Source organism: Halyomorpha halys, unplaced genomic scaffold, assembly GCF_000696795.3.
Source record: "Halyomorpha halys isolate HHAL.00 unplaced genomic scaffold, Hhal_1.1 Scaffold682.1, whole genome shotgun sequence".
In the NCBI taxonomy this organism is placed as follows: Eukaryota; Metazoa; Arthropoda; class Insecta; order Hemiptera; family Pentatomidae; genus Halyomorpha; species Halyomorpha halys.
The window spans coordinates 123,861-135,413 of NW_027106326.1; the positions used below are offsets into that span (position 1 = coordinate 123,861).

General features: G+C 35.0%; 1 protein-coding gene across 2 annotated transcripts in view; it reads right to left on the reverse strand.

The window, feature by feature from the left end:
- The window catches only part of Gbeta5 (guanine nucleotide-binding protein subunit beta-5), a 75,915-nt gene extending 68,320 nt beyond the window's left edge, over nucleotides 1-7,595 (reverse strand). Inside the window, exons 1-2 of one of the 2 annotated variants that reach the window (XM_014427931.3) lie at nucleotides 7,260-7,595; nucleotides 7,060-7,183 (exon numbers count right to left, since the gene is read on the reverse strand). In XM_014427931.3, the coding sequence (XP_014283417.1) occupies nucleotides 7,060-7,183 (124 nt within the window). In that variant the 5' untranslated portion in view covers nucleotides 7,260-7,595. Of the gene's footprint in view, nucleotides 1-7,059; nucleotides 7,188-7,259 lie in introns of both variants that reach the window. The other variant, XM_024361404.2, reaches the window with a different exon arrangement.
- Between the last annotated feature and the right edge of the window lie 3,958 nt (nucleotides 7,596-11,553).

The following is an 11,553-nucleotide window of genomic DNA, read 5'->3' on the forward strand; positions in this document are numbered from 1 at the left end:
AAGAGTGTGTTTTCTACGCGAGAAGAATAAATGAACTGGGTATACCTACAAATATACAATATACATCAGAGGCCTTGGGAAATGGAGAAACATATTTAAATAAGATTATGTCTTTTCTGAAAATACAAGGACTATTTGTGAATATATAATGTATATATATGAATGTATGCGTATGTATATGTGTATATATGTGTTTGTATGTATATATATATATATAAATGCTTTTTTGTATATTATATATTTTTTGTATACTTTATATATTATGTGTTTGGTTTTTTATATGTTATGTATTTTTATCTATCATTTTATACATATATATGTATTTTTTTTTTCATTTATATAATTGAACAATGGGTATGTACATGAGTGAGGTGTTGGCGTTGATGACCGGTGGGTTTTACGCCTTAATTTCTTAATAAACAAACAAAACATGTACTTCTCAAGGGTGAGGTATTGCAAAAGACCCTGAAAAATTATTCTTATTTAAAGGTATGTACTTAGAACTGAGACCTTGTTACACTTCCTTCTGTGAGGCCTACGATGCCCTTAAAGAACTTTGCTTCCACTCACATGTTTCATACCTTTTTCCAACTAAAGAAGATCTTTCCTTCTTTAAATCCGTGCAGGAATATTATTATGAACGTCTTGCCATCTATGAACATTACATGAACCCCACTCCTGTGGGTCCTCTAGCCTCTGCAGCCTTAAAGGCTCATTTCAATTATCTTCACTTGGAATCACAAGTCAATCTTTCCTCGCCAATGACAGTCAAGACCCATACTGGTCCTCAATCTGTCAACAATAGCTTAGTTACAAAGTGTCCAAGCTTTAAGAGAGTCCTCAATAACCATCATTATAATTTAGGTACAGTTGAAGGAACACTTCAACCAACCAGTAATTCAAAAAATCTTCCTCAAAACTCTGGAGTCGCAGGCACACCTCCCTGTTCCAATTCTAAATGCCATTCTAGTTCACTGGGTCATTGTAGTAAATTTATAAATTCCTTAGTGGTACAACACAAAAAACATTCTGTCCGTTCAGTTGTGTCAGAGCCACTTATTGACATTTCGTTGGAAGTTACCTCCAAACAAACTCACTCACAACAGTTACCTCCATACAAACTCACTCACAACAGTTACCTCCATACAAACTCACTCACAACAATTACCCTCTTCTTTGGGGTCTCCTAGCAGTTCTCATGGTCCTACTGGGCTCCAAGAGCCTGAATCACTAAGGTCAGATCTTTCTTATACATCTGATCCTAATAAATCTTACGATATTTCGTTAGAAAATATTTTCGTCCAAGACGAAACTCCAGGATCAAAACGCCCAGCTGCGTCAGATTCTAGTCATGCTAGCGACATTTCGCTGGTAAATGAATTTCCTCCATTTCACTCACATTGCGGTGCACCTCCATGAGGTCCCAAAATCTGTGGTCAACCTGAACCTACCCGCCTACCTCAGCCTTCGCGGTTTTCTTTGGGCAGCATTTCCTGTGGTATCAAATACCTAATTTCTCTGATACTATATAAAGTTAAAATTTTAAGCGGGCGGAATGGTGTGCTCTTTTACTATGAAGCTTATTGAAATCCTGCCGCAAAGTCATAACCCGACGAGAACTGCGAAGTTCGTTTTTCTTTAGAGGTTCGCCTGTACCTGTAAGAACACCTTATTCAACGGATGAACGCATTCGTGGCTTACCACGTCTTCCAAATGCTGGATATTGCAAACTTCAGGACTGTACTCTGCAGCTAAAGGACTTCAACCGCCGGAACTAGTGAAGAACCACTTATTGCTGACCGTACCTGCATAGTTGAAAACCAGAAATCAAACTAGTTATCCTTAACCCCGTCAGAGTCAATTTAAAATTTTTAACAAATTTGAGGCGGGCGGTATGTTGCGGCCAACACATTGTTTAACGAAATGAAAATCGACTGTACAACATATGTTTTATTGTTTAAAAAGCCATATGTTTTTCTTTTGTTTTTATACTGAAAAATAGACAAACAACTTCTTAACGTCTCACTGTATACACGTATCTTCTCCATTTTCTCCTCACTAAGCACCCGTAGTTGCCAGCATTATGGCTATCTTCGCCAGCTAAATCATCTTAGCCACGGCGGGCGGACTTCTTCAACTCATCCTCCAAGAGTACAAGGCGGGTGGACGTACGTCCCTTTTGTCGATCTACTTCCACAAGAATATCCACTCAGATCAACCACAACCGGGGCCCCACCAATCACCGGTGATGTAGGACTTTTTTTCTCTCTTTTGTTCAATTAATTTAGTTTTGTAATAGTGTTAAACTTTCTTTTTTTTTTTTCTATAGTTTGTATATTTTGTGTTCCTTCTTATTATGTTTACTTATTTAAAAATACAAAAATAACAAAATTCGGCAATTTTTTTCTTTTCACGGTTGGGCTAATAAAGGTTCCTTTTGAACCCCTACCCGCTGTAACACACGCAAAAGGTACTTGTACCTTAACATTATATATATATATATTGTAATATGCTCTTTTTGAGTAAAGAGTACATTTTGATGTATAAAGGGTTTTTGATATGTTTTATTTTATGAATCATTTTTAATAATTGTTCATTTGTTTTGTTTATCCAAAAAGCAAGAACAAAACTAAGATGGCGGTACGTATTCTTCAGTCAACAAGTCCGTTGAATCAAGGCCATGTTTAGCAGATTCAAATATCATAAAAACTATTTTAACTCTTCCCATCATAATTGAAAATACAGTAAATTTAAGAAAAAATAGAAGTCAAGAAATAGTGCTAAAGAATAATATTCAGAAAGTAAATCATTTGCAAAAATCCCTAACTGTTGTGTGACAATCGATGTTTACATGGAACATCCAGGCAGGTTTTGGTTTTTAGTTGCATTCGTTGTTTGGGCGCGCAGGAGAAATGATGTTTCCAGGATGAGGAGGTCCTCATCAATTTCTGTCCAGCAAGAGTGGACAGTTTGAAAAAGGAAGACAACAAGAAGAAAAATACTCTGAGTTTGGATTTGTTTGATGAGAGGACGTCCGTCGGCTGGAAGCGGAAAAGATTGGAAGCCATTGTTAGGAGAGATACATAGCCTTTTAGAAGGACAGGAAGCCATTTTTGATGATAGGACATAACATTAGAAAAAAGAAGATAACAAGAACCATCACAAGAAGATTGTGAAATTGGTTAGTTTGCTTTTTGGATAAACAAAACAAATGAACAATATTAAAATGATACATAAAATAAAAAATATAAAAAACCCTTTATACATCAAAATATACTATTTACTCAAAAAGAGCATATTACAATATATATATATTTATTATGGCCTTATGGAAAACTGTAAACAATAATTAATAAAAAAAAAAAACTTTGACATGTCATAGAATTATTGTTTCATGAATCCAAATTTTATGTTGCATAATTTCCTTCTAATAAATCGATTTGAAAAATTAGAGTTTTTTCAGTAAACAAAAATACCTACCTAACGAAAAAACCACGTCAAGAAACACGTGATGTATTACCTAATACATTGTGTGAGGACTTAAGACTTCCATAGCCTGTCGCCCATATAATAGTAATAATAATTTCCTTCTAATAGATAATTTATCAATAAACAAAAATAATTAGACAGAAAGCATCTAGAGTTAGATGACTGTTTAAATTTTGCTGGAAAAATACAAAACAGTATTTATTTATTCCACTTTCTATCAGTAAAAAAACATGGGAAACAGACTGCAGCAAAAAATAGCAGCAGAAATATATTGACAATGCAAATAGTAATAACCTAGTTGGTTGGTCATTATACTCAATGGTCCAAAACATCTTAGTCATCAGTAATTATCTGTTATTAAGTTTATGAAAACCCTACATACAAAAAAAATAATAATAATAATAATAACCAATAAAATATTATACAGTCTTATATCTTATAGACATTTTCAAGGAATATTGTCAGAAACACAGTAAATTGACTTGGTTCCTCACTACCAAAGTTGCATTCATCCAAGAAGTGAAAAAAATTGTTGTCCTAAGAATTACAAATGTCCACTTATACGTTTTAGACCTCAAGAAACAAATCGGTTTTATGTATGTCTGTTAGATGTCAAATCCTTGTTAAGACATTAAGTCTATTATCATTAATCCAATTTTTACCTCATCCTGAAAGTTAGGGTTGTTTTTATCACTTTTGCTGTGTATCTTCATTTTAATTTTCCATTGATGAATTTTATAGGTACTCCTTCCATCTTTCTTTGTTTCTTTGGTTCCTTTCTCAACCAGATAGTTATTATCTCTGTTAATTGCATATAAGGCGAATTCTTTAGCCAATGATGCTTTATGCTGTCTTCTTGGTTGAGGTTTTTGTGTATCAGAGGGTCCATTTCTTTTGTGTCATGTATTATTTTCTTCGGTAAACCAGCATTCCTTTTTTAGGTGACTGGTTTTTTTGCAAATAAAACAGGCTTTTAAGCAGAAGTTTGAGCTTTTATGATATGTCTTTAATGTTTGTTTATTCCTTCTTTCAAATGACTAAATCATTTGCCTTACTTCACTGAATTTAATATTCCTATTTACCAAAATAGCGATGACAACAGGATTATAATAGAGTGGTAAGGCTTCAATGATATATCTTACTGATTCTCTAGGGATTTACCCAGTTGAGCAATCTCTTGAAACCTCATAAGATATTCATCCAATGTTTCATCACTGTTTTCTAATTTTGGCAAGGTCAAACATTAAATCAATCAAATTCTCCTCTGGAACACCCTCAAACCTTTCTCTTAATTTTTCCCAAAACTTTTTCGTCTCTAATCGATGGCAATATATTGTCACTAACTATTAGAGTAATAGTAGAGAGTACCTGTTTGTTTTTTCTTTTCCAAGCTGCATCTTCTTCAGTCGGTGGATCTTTTTTCTATTACCTCTTCATGTAAGTCCTTTGCTTGTAAGTACGCTTCAATTTTCATCGACCAGATCCTATAATTTTCTGCAGCAAGCTTTTCAATACTGAATACTGTGGCCTCCATTGTATTTCCTCTCTGTCTCTGTCTCTGTCTCTGCCTCTGCTTCTCTCTCTCACTCTCTCTCTCTCTCTCTTTCAGGGTCCATTTCTTTTGTGTCATCTATTATTTTCTTTGTTAAACCAGCATTCCTTTTTTAGGTGACTGGTTTTTTTGCAAATAAAACAGGCTTTTAAGCAGAAGTTTGAGCTTTTATGATATTTCTTTAATGTTTGTTTATTCCTTCTTTCAAATGACTAAATCATTTGCCTTACTTCACTGAATTTAATATTCCTATTTACCAAATACTCTCTCTCTCTCTATCAACTGTTGACCGGACAAGAATGCTTTAGAGCTTACCAGTACCGATTCAAACTGGACAACACCGTGGCGGTTTTAGTGGATAAAAATCCCACACACAGATAGAGCGGGCACATCCATGTCTTTTGAAGATTTCCACCCACCCTTGTAAAAAAAACAACATACAAACACACAACCACCACCACCCGAGACTTGGTTAGTTTAATTCAAGAGATCTTAATTTTATATATTTTCCTGTTGCTATAAAAATTTGTATTTAAGTTTTTTTTATCCTGGAGTCAACGAATACCAACTTTCTCCCTGCCCAGAATACAACATTTTACTCAACAGTAAAAGAGCCATGTACTATGCAATAGAACTAGAAATATCCAAGATTTGGCACTTTCTGCTATTTCCAATATATCTTAGCCAATTCCTCCGACGGTTAATTAAATTTTTTTGTAGTTCGTATTTAATCATTTTTTTGTTTTGTTTATTACTATTAACAATTAGAGATGGTTAATTATTTAAAATAAACATAAACAAAGGTACTTTATAGAATTATTTTTTTTGAAAATTCAGTATTTAAGCAATGTTAGAAGATTTCAATGGCAATAATATCTAGCTGATATTAAAGAACATTTGATTGTGATTGAATGTATACACTGAGTTTAATCAAAATGGTTACAGACCTTTTTGAGAAAACAAATACAGACCATTTTCCAAGACTAGGTTATTTGGACTCGGGAAACCATACAAAGTGAATTAATTTAAAAAACCTAGATTCAAAATTTTTCAGGACTCCAATACTTCTCCTAACTGAGTATTATATATAATCATCAGTGAAGGCAATAAAGAAGAAATATAAAAATGCATTTAAAGGCTAAGATTGACAAAGAATAAAATATAATATTTAAAAAAAAAAAATTAAAATACCACCAGCAATGTTGAGGAATAGACAAATGGTTCCAAATTACAATGTAAAAATTGCATAATCGTTGGAGAGAATTAGTAGGAAAAGGATTTCAAATTGTCCCTAGATATGATGAAAATTGAAACAAATCAAACAGAGAAGATAAAGGGCTGCTAATAAAATACCACTGTACATTTTTTAAAGAAATTAATAGAAAAACATAATAAAATATAATGATATTACAGGGGTTACCAACAACGAAGCAATAACATTTGAAGGAATTTCCCTGAGAGCTACAATGATATAATAAAAGTAAGTTCTATAACCAGCTCAACCACACACAACATTCCTGAATAAAGGAAAACCCATTCAAGGATTTGATAAAGAAGACAGGTGAACGAGTTTGAACCTGATAAAAATCCAAATGAACGCAATAGATATAAATGGAGTTAGAAGAATGTACAGGTAGATGTAAGACAATGTTACATGTTGGTTTCTTATCGGCTCAATTAGTCCATAAATACATTATCAAACTTTCTTAAATTCATAAATAACTTACAAAGAGTACAGTTTCAAACAATTCAAAAAACTGTTAAGATCCATAAAATATAAAATTAACTAACTGTATATAATATTTAACAGAATCAATAATAAACTTCCTTTCAATCCACAAATATAAAAAAACAATTTTATAAGCATTGGTGATTTCAATAATAATCATAGATTAAGTAAATCTTCCAATTAAGTTAAAGAAAATTATAAAAGAAAAAAAAACTAACCAAATAAACACATACATAATATACATAAAAAGTAGGTTTAGTTTCATAAGATCATCAAATTATACACTTACAACCAACATCATTCAGTTTTTGCCTTTCTTCCTCAAGCCTAGCCTTTAATATTTCCACTTCTTTTGTCAAAGACTCAATGGTTTCTTTTGGACTTCCATCCTGGGCCATTATAGTTCCACACATCTATCTTTGACAAAGGTAAATAGTAAGTTCAAAATATTTAAAAGCATGATATATTCATAATAGTTTAATCACTCACTTAGAACTATACTTCCCAAAATGTAGCAATGAAGGAACCATCATATCATCCGCTTAGAAATTACATTATGAATAAGCTTTAAATTTACATTACTTTATCCATAAGATAAACAAACAAGTGTAATCCACGAAAAAAAACACTTAAAGGTTCCAAAGTAGTTATCAATAAGAAACAGCATCATATAAGCCTTTATTCTCTAGAAGGTACATAATAAATTCAGTATCCTTTTATTGAGTGTCAACAATAAAAGACCTGATAACACCATTCATCTACTTTATGAAACGACATTAATTCGAAAATGGCAGTTTGTACTTGACAATGGGAGAGGTTATTGATTAATTTTGCCCTGCCCACATAATACAAATAAGTCTGTTCCAACGACATTAAAGTTCATTATAACCCTAAAAGTGAAACAGAAAGACTACAGTCTAAGTCCAAAAAGTTAAATGTAAATCAAAGTTGCGTACCCGCTTCCGTTATAAACCTAATTGTATAGGCAAGTATATAAGGTAAGGTATGATGGCATATGATATATGCCGAAATACTTTTCTCCCTGTGTAAACACAGGCAAAAAGTAAATATACAGGATTAAAAGAGAATAAATGAGCATACAAGTTGTATGCAATATCAACTTCCAATACTCTAATTTCCTCTATGATGTACTGAAATTTGGTCGGGGACACCATACCATTGGAACCATGTCCTTGAAAAACAGCCTCCAATGACTCATTCTGTACGGGGAATGCCATGGCCACCTTGCTCAATACATCGATGACTGTCACCAACTTATATACGATAGCCTTTCCAAGTAATATAGTCCACTTTTAAGTAGCTGACAGGTGCGTTCGCTTTTGGGGTCTCCTTCTGATTTGCATGGAGTAGGTGTCGATCATATTTCGTCCTTAGGTACACCTCGCAAGTCCCAAGAATCTCCTAGAAATATTTTCGCCTCTAGGCTTCTAACATCTCGCTCGGCCCACAATCATCTGGTTTTCCTCAGTGGTGCCAGGGTCGTCTACGTTTGATGTACCGTGCCTCGCAGGGTCACTACCATCGATATGTATCGAATAAACGATCGATCTGTTCCGTTCGCCACAGTTGTTGGATCTTACCAGATTTAGATGCTAGTTTCAGCACTCTGAAGACTAAAGTTGGCCCCCATCCTCTAAATATTTTAATTTTTTTTTGAGCTCTAGTAGTATCTATGAGTTCTAGAGTTCTCGATTATTCACAGAAATAGCTCTGATGTTTAAAACATCAGTAATACCAGTCAACTGAACGCGTGTCAAGTACGTATTTTGTGCAACTTTAACACCGTATTTCTTTTTTAATGGCAACATTAGGGATTTATTTAGTATAATGTCGTCAGGAAATGTGTGAATGAACGGTGTTTTTCGTACTTGGTATTTTACCCTTGCTTCTAGAGTACATACTACTTTTTAAAAAATACCTCTGTATGATGCAAATTTAATTTTTAAAACGTTTTTTGTTTTACTTTCAATATTAGAGGCAGTAACAGCTAAGCTATTTCACGCTCTACCAATGCTATGAATAGATAACCTTCTCTTATGTTGACTTGTACTTTTTCAAATGTACAATAGAAATAACTTCTCCCGGTACTAGTATTAGGCTTGCATTTTGTATACTTGTACTTATTTACTAATACTATTAGTTTCATTATGAAACAGGGCCCTGGTAGTGCAGTGCCCGCGCACCAGATGCTTTGAATGCGGCACATTCAGTTTCGCCTCTGACTTCATAGAGTGCGGTTTTATTTTAGCGTGTGTACAGCATATTAGACATTTTTTTCTTTATGCTTTCATTGTTTGTTTGATAAGTTTTTGTTATTTGTATTTATAACATGCAATCAGGCGATGAATCAAACATTTCGCCCGATTTATCCAAAAACCTCAAACATATTACCGCTAATAAATCTAATATAGACCTACAATCAAAAGAATCAAATTCGAAAAAATGAAATTTTAAACCCACCGATTCAACTCCGACACCCGTTAAAAATATGGGCATGTATTACCAGGAAATTACTCCTTTAAAAGCTAGGGTGGGTGGTTCATGATACGCGAGTTTTACCTGTTTTTGCCTCTCTGGATCTTGAACGGTCTCTACCATCAGTGTGCATTGTCTATTCCGATTCTTTCTGCTCGAAATAGAAGCTTGTCCCAGATCAATGCGTTTCTTTAATGACCTGCAGATCTGATCTCCGTTAGCGCCTGGAGATGACCAAATAGCCGAGATGCTACTTTTATTATATTTGTTGTATTCGATTTTCGTCGGGCCTGCAGTCCTACGCCAGTAGAAGTTGTATGCAAATTGATGGTGGAAACCCTTCTGGAAGAAGAACAACAAGAAGTCACCTTAGCGTATCATCAGGGTAAAACAAATCTTCTGGGAATCCATGAGACTATGCAAGCGTTAATGAGAAGATACTTCTGGTGGGGAATGAGGAAGACTATATCAGAGGTTGTAGGAAGCTGCGAGGTTTGTCTACGCACTAAGTGCGACGCGCATCCGCCTAAAGGAAGACAGGGGAAGATTTGCATGGAAGGGGTACAGATGGGTGACCATGATTGACCTCTTCAGTAAGGCGGCAAAGGCGCACCAGGTGCAAGATAGGTCATCGGAAGCAGTATTGGCAGCTCTCCGCTTGTGGTTTCAGTTCTACGGAGTTCCCGAACGCATCTCATCGGATGGTGGAAGAGAATTTGACAACTCTTTGAAACGAAAGGAAATGAAGTACTTGGATGTGATATGGCACCTTAACACACCAGGACACCCCAAAAGTGGAGGAGGCTTCACGGAACGCTGAGCGATCACCTTCGATTGTACCAGGTAGACAAAGGATTGGAATCGGACTTGGCAATGCCAAAGGCAAATGCGGCATACAATCATTCGGTGCACACTGTTACGTGGTTTTTGCCGTTTGAGATTCATTTCGGGCTTTGTGGAATCTGGCGTGACTATAAGGGAACGGCGGCGGACGGTGACGAGATAAGCAACGATGTCACTAGGAAAAAGCCAGGAGAGTAGCTCGGGAGAATTTAAACCTAACAGATAGGAAGGGACCGATAAAACTTGGTACAATTGTATATAGAAAGTTGGGATCAAACAGGGGTAAGGAGATATAGCAGTACCAGGGACAACTCAGGGTGATAATAATAAGAGAACATAATGTTGTAACTATTGAGCGTATTAGAGAACCCCAAAAGCGCAGGACCGTTTATATTGAACAACTTAAAATCCCACTAACTGAAACACCTGCATAAGAGTAATCTGGAGTGTCCTCATCTCAACTTATCTGTTGTGTTATGTTTTCTTAAGTGGTGATTTAATTTATTTTTGATCTTTGATTATGGCGGAGTATTCAATAAATGATGTTGCATTTTTTTTTAATTGTATAAATTCATGATTTTATTTTTGTTTTGCTTTACTTTTAGTTTGTAACTTATAACTGTTAGTAATAAGAGTTTGTGAGGAGTGTCAATCTTTTGTTTTCTTCATTGTCATTAGTTATTGTTATTGTATTTTAAATTAATTTATTGTATAGTTGAAGTTTACGAGGATTGTTCATAAACTGGTGGGGGGTTACAGCCTTAGTCAGCTGACTGAGATCAGTTGATCGAATGTATATAAAGAGATACCCAATAAAGCAAATATGTTACAGCAGTTCAAACGTGTTAGATCTTACTCCTTCTTTTCTTTTTTTAAACGGTTTTATTTAGCTCACCCCGTTTGTTTTTTGACATTTTGCTTTCGCCAATACTTAACTTTATTATATATACAGCCTTAGTCAGCTGTTATTTCGATGTCAGGTGATCAAGTAGATCACCTGATTGAAAATGTATATATAGATATACTGAACACAATGACAGTCAGTTTTTGAGTAACAACCGAGTTGGTCATTTCTATCCCCTTTTTCTTTTTTTCAGTCTTTGAGCTCAGAAATGTTCAACACACACACACACACACACACACACAAGTTAATCCTTTCCCTCAGGCTTCAAGAGTTCACGGAGGGAGTTAATGGCCACTCGCGAGCTCAATTCGGATTTCGTAAAGAGCGATCCACGATAGATGCTGTTGGATTGGTAGTCGAGATGGCCCGTACAGCAATTGCAGGAGCAAGGTGGAGGAGAGGTGCTAAGTGTTATGCAGCAATCATCACGCTAGAAGAATGCCTTTAACACTGCAAGATGGACCTGTATAATAGATGCCCTACGGACTATTGCGGTGCCAGCCTATCTTATGAGAATACTCACTGACTACTTTAAAGATA